The sequence below is a fragment of the Montipora capricornis genome, chromosome 1, assembly GCF_036669925.1.
Source record: "Montipora capricornis isolate CH-2021 chromosome 1, ASM3666992v2, whole genome shotgun sequence".
NCBI lineage: Eukaryota > Metazoa > Cnidaria > Anthozoa > Scleractinia > Acroporidae > Montipora > Montipora capricornis.
In genome coordinates, this window is record NC_090883.1 from 38,888,167 (window position 1) to 38,892,198 (window position 4,032).

The window sequence follows — 4,032 nt, forward strand, 5'->3', positions numbered from 1 at the left end:
CTTTCAGTCAGTTGAATGTTTAATGGGCCTCTACGTAAACCGAAGGTTGTTAAAGAACAAAACAAAATATGTGAATCATAAGATAAGTTTGAAAAGGTCATTCACCTCCCCTTTATAACCTCAAACCATGTCTAAAGCACGCATAGCATTTTGATATTCATCTCAGATGACTGTGCTCTTTTCCCTACATTTAGCCTCGCCTCTGTATATTTGCTTTGGGATAGGAATGGCTGATTGATAGCATGCATCTGTTTACTGATGTGTTTGGTCAGCATAAAGTGCTTTGATTTTCGTTATAAAGTATCTGTTTTAATCAATATTATTAAAGTAAGGAGTATCTTTGAATACTCTACATGTATGTATATCTCCATTTTTTGCATTTCTATTGTTCAAGCTTACATCAGATGTTGATTTCAAGTAATTTGTGGGTATTGACCATGTTGGGGTTATTGATTATATCTTACAGCGCGAGGATTTAGCTTCAATCGTCAACCGGAAGAAAACCCTTGGATAACTAGAGACCGTCTTTCGCTATCTACAGAGGAGAACGTTGTTCACACATTTACAACTGAGAAGGGCAATACTGTTGCTTTTCCTGAAGATACAGATCGCGATACCAAATGCATTATCTGCATGGAACAGCCAAAGAATGCTACAGTTATCCACGGCGACACAGGGCACTGTTGCTGCTGTTGGGCTTGTGCACAGGTGCTTAAGCACCGAGGAGACCCGTGTCCAATCTGCAGGGCTCCAATTGATCACGTAATCAGACAGTTTAATGCTTAACTCCTAAACCCAGTCCCTGCGTTCTGAATTGAACATTCCTTCTCTTATTGAAAAACTAAGAGAAGACCAAGTGTATCAACATGGCTGCAACCACAAGAAAAATGCTCTCTAGTTTTCGTTACAATAGTAATATGAATTTTAACAATACTTGATGTCATAGCCAACGCACAAATATTTCCTTTCAATCAGGTAGTTGTATAGTAATGGCAATTGCGCTGAAATCATTTGTGTGATTTCAAAATCGAACGAGGGGGCAGCCCGAGCTCAATTGGAAATCACAAGTATGATTTCAGACCAAAATTGCATAAGACGAAGTTCAATTACCACTTTATTACATCCATTTAGATATCGCACAATTTGATCACTCAGCTGCATGATTTTAGTCAGTACCAACATTTTATTGATCAAGTTGCTGGTATATGAAAAAAGCAGACACAAAATTGCATGAACACTGAAAGTTGAAAACTTCCCAAAATGTAGGCCTTCATTCTGAAGGAGATCATTATCATCATTCAGAAACTTGAAGCAATTAAATTAATGCATTTTTTCTTAAAGCAACGTTTTGGGACCAAAAGTTGTAAAATTCGCCACACAATGGCTTTCTTTGTCTTTCTTTTTCCTGCAATTTGATTGCTTACTTTAAGAGATCTGGAGGGTCCATGGATAGGTAGCATGCTTGTGGATCTTCCACTGGTCATGGCAAAGGTGTCACATCAAGAACTGGAGGCGGAATAACCCTAACCCTAATCCCACATCTATTTCTGAGAGCTTTCGGGACTTCCAGTCATAAGCTTTCTTAACACTGCACCTGCTTGCCTCACGCTTTTCTTTCACTGGAGTGTCCTTTGGGCTATTCCTCATGCTAGGCAGGAAACTACGTGTTCTTTGGTTGAACATCATTTTTGCTGGACTACGACCTGTGTCTTGACGAGAAGTGTTTCTTTGCTCTAACATTGCTTCATTGGATCCTTGTAAGTTTTTACAAGACGAGTTTTCATAACCTTAACGGCTCTCTGATGCATTGGTTATGAGGTAATACAGGCCCGTAACCAGGGGATGGGGGGGGGCATTCAGAACATTTCAATGAGCGCTCCTCAAGATATGCGCCACAATAGGGCATGCATGGGCCAGGAAAAGCTGTCGTCCCTCGCACTAATGCACATACATTATCAAGTTCAAATTGATTTGGATGAGGTGGTAAATCTGTTTGCCACCAAACACCCACGGAGGCTGGAGCTCGGGACTATTCTGAGGGATTAGTTCCGAAGTATTTTGATGTATCATTTTACATCGTAAAATTAGTCCTTTATAACTTAATTCAAACAGTTGTATTCGACAAATGTAATTAATAAATCGAATGTGGTTTACCGTGGTCTGTACTTTTATCGACAACGAGTACGCGTTTTTACAGTGGCACCTCTGTTCAGAGAATTGAAAATATTGCGTTTTACTGATATCTTTCTTTTCCAATTAGGAACGTTTATGTATTTGTTTAAATTGGGCTTGCTACCAGAAATATTTAATGGATTGTTTTTCACTAATAATCAGATGCACTCGTATAACACTAGAAAGTCAAACGCTTTTCATATTTTTCCATTCCGAACTAATTTAAGGCGTTTTGCCCTAAGATTCCAATGACCTAAATTTTTCAATTCATTTCCTGATAATATCAAAAATGCAGTCTCTATTTCTCACTTTAAAACAAAACTGAAAGCATTCCTTTTGAGTTGAATAATACATACCGAATAGCTAGTCCGTTTCGTTTTGTGTTGTGTCTATGTTCTCGTTTGCTTGCTTTTTTAACTTATGGTATACTTATTCTGATTGTGCGTCAATAGATCATACGTTAAATTATTTAATACTGCATATTTTAAGAGGGAGCTCACAATCATAAGCCCATATGGTTTCCCCGTGAGCTTCCTCGCCAGAATTTTAATATTACTGTAGTTATGACGAATTTTGTAAAACATCTGGCGAACAAAATAAACTGAAACTGAAAACTGAAAACTGAAACTGAAAATTTGTTGTGGACTCACTGTAATGGCGTACTCGTTGTCGATAAGAGTACAGACCACACTAACCCACATTTTGATTTGTTTTTTACCACAATAGGGCCGTTTATACGAGAGAAAATAAGCCGCGGCTAACTCTGGCCGCGGCTTACGTAAGCCGCGAAAGGAACTATTTATACGAGTATAAACTCTCTGGCCAGGATAAGCCGCGGCTTGACAAAGCCGTGAACGTGGATTTTGTACCATTTATACGGGGTGTTCGCGGCTTACGTAAGCCGCGGCCAGAGTTAGCCGCGGCTTATTTTCTCTCGTATAAACGGCCCTAATATCAACGTCAAAGGAATTTGTTTTTTCAGAGCGCGAGCTGAAAAAGGCATTGCGCGACACGTTGACGCGAGCAGCGTGGTATGGACTCTTATCGACAACGGCAAATTAGCCAATCAGATTGCGAGATTAGCAGCAATTGTGGTAAAATATTCAGTTCCTACCGTGTACTTTGCCGACTTTCAATTTCTCATGTATTGCTACTTTCCTAAATAAACGGATCAGACAATAAAAAAATACATTTCGGTAGTTGGGTCCACTTTGGCCTCGTTAGCACCCCCCTACATAAATTCCTGGTTACGTGCCTGTAATACGAGTTATACCATAATTCTTCACAAATACGTAACTCCTTACTAATAAACTGGGGACCTCCATCTGACACAATCATTCTTGGTATGCCATAACGAGCACAATGCTTCTTGAGCGATGTCACGGTACGGGCACTCGTCATTGTTGTAAGCTAATCAATCTTGATAAAGTAGGAGTAATTGTCTACCACTGCCAAATAGTGCTTCCCAGCAATTTCAAATAAATCAAGACCAATCTTCTACCATGGTTCGTCACCATCACGGTTCTGCTTAACTAGTTCGGGCATATAAACAAGAAGTTTATTAATATTTCCCAGTAACTTCACTTTTGGGAAATGGCCTACACGTAGTCCCCATTGTACAATTCTTTAACGTCCCGTAAAAATACTTTGAATAGGTCTCCCTCCTTATGTTTGTAACGCCACATAAACTCCGTTAAAAAGGATGAAAAGTGCTCTTTGCGAGTACCAAAAATTGGCAAATTAATTTTCAAATATCTCTAATGTCCTTCCTGTTTATTTAGTATTAAACCCACTCTCATTAACAAACTCTTTCGAATGATTAACCGTTTCATGGTGGTAACCACGCTCAGACAATTTGGA

General features: G+C 39.2%; 1 protein-coding gene across 1 annotated transcript in view; it reads left to right on the plus strand.

The window, feature by feature from the left end:
- The window catches only part of LOC138042507 (uncharacterized), a 14,158-nt gene extending 12,008 nt beyond the window's left edge, over positions 1 to 2,150 (plus strand). The window contains exon 5 of the mRNA XM_068888418.1: positions 467 to 2,150. Within this exon, the coding sequence (XP_068744519.1) occupies positions 467 to 786 (320 nt within the window). The 3' untranslated portion in view covers positions 787 to 2,150. The remainder of the gene's footprint in view (positions 1 to 466) is intronic.
- The last annotated feature ends 1,882 nt before the right edge of the window (positions 2,151 to 4,032 follow it).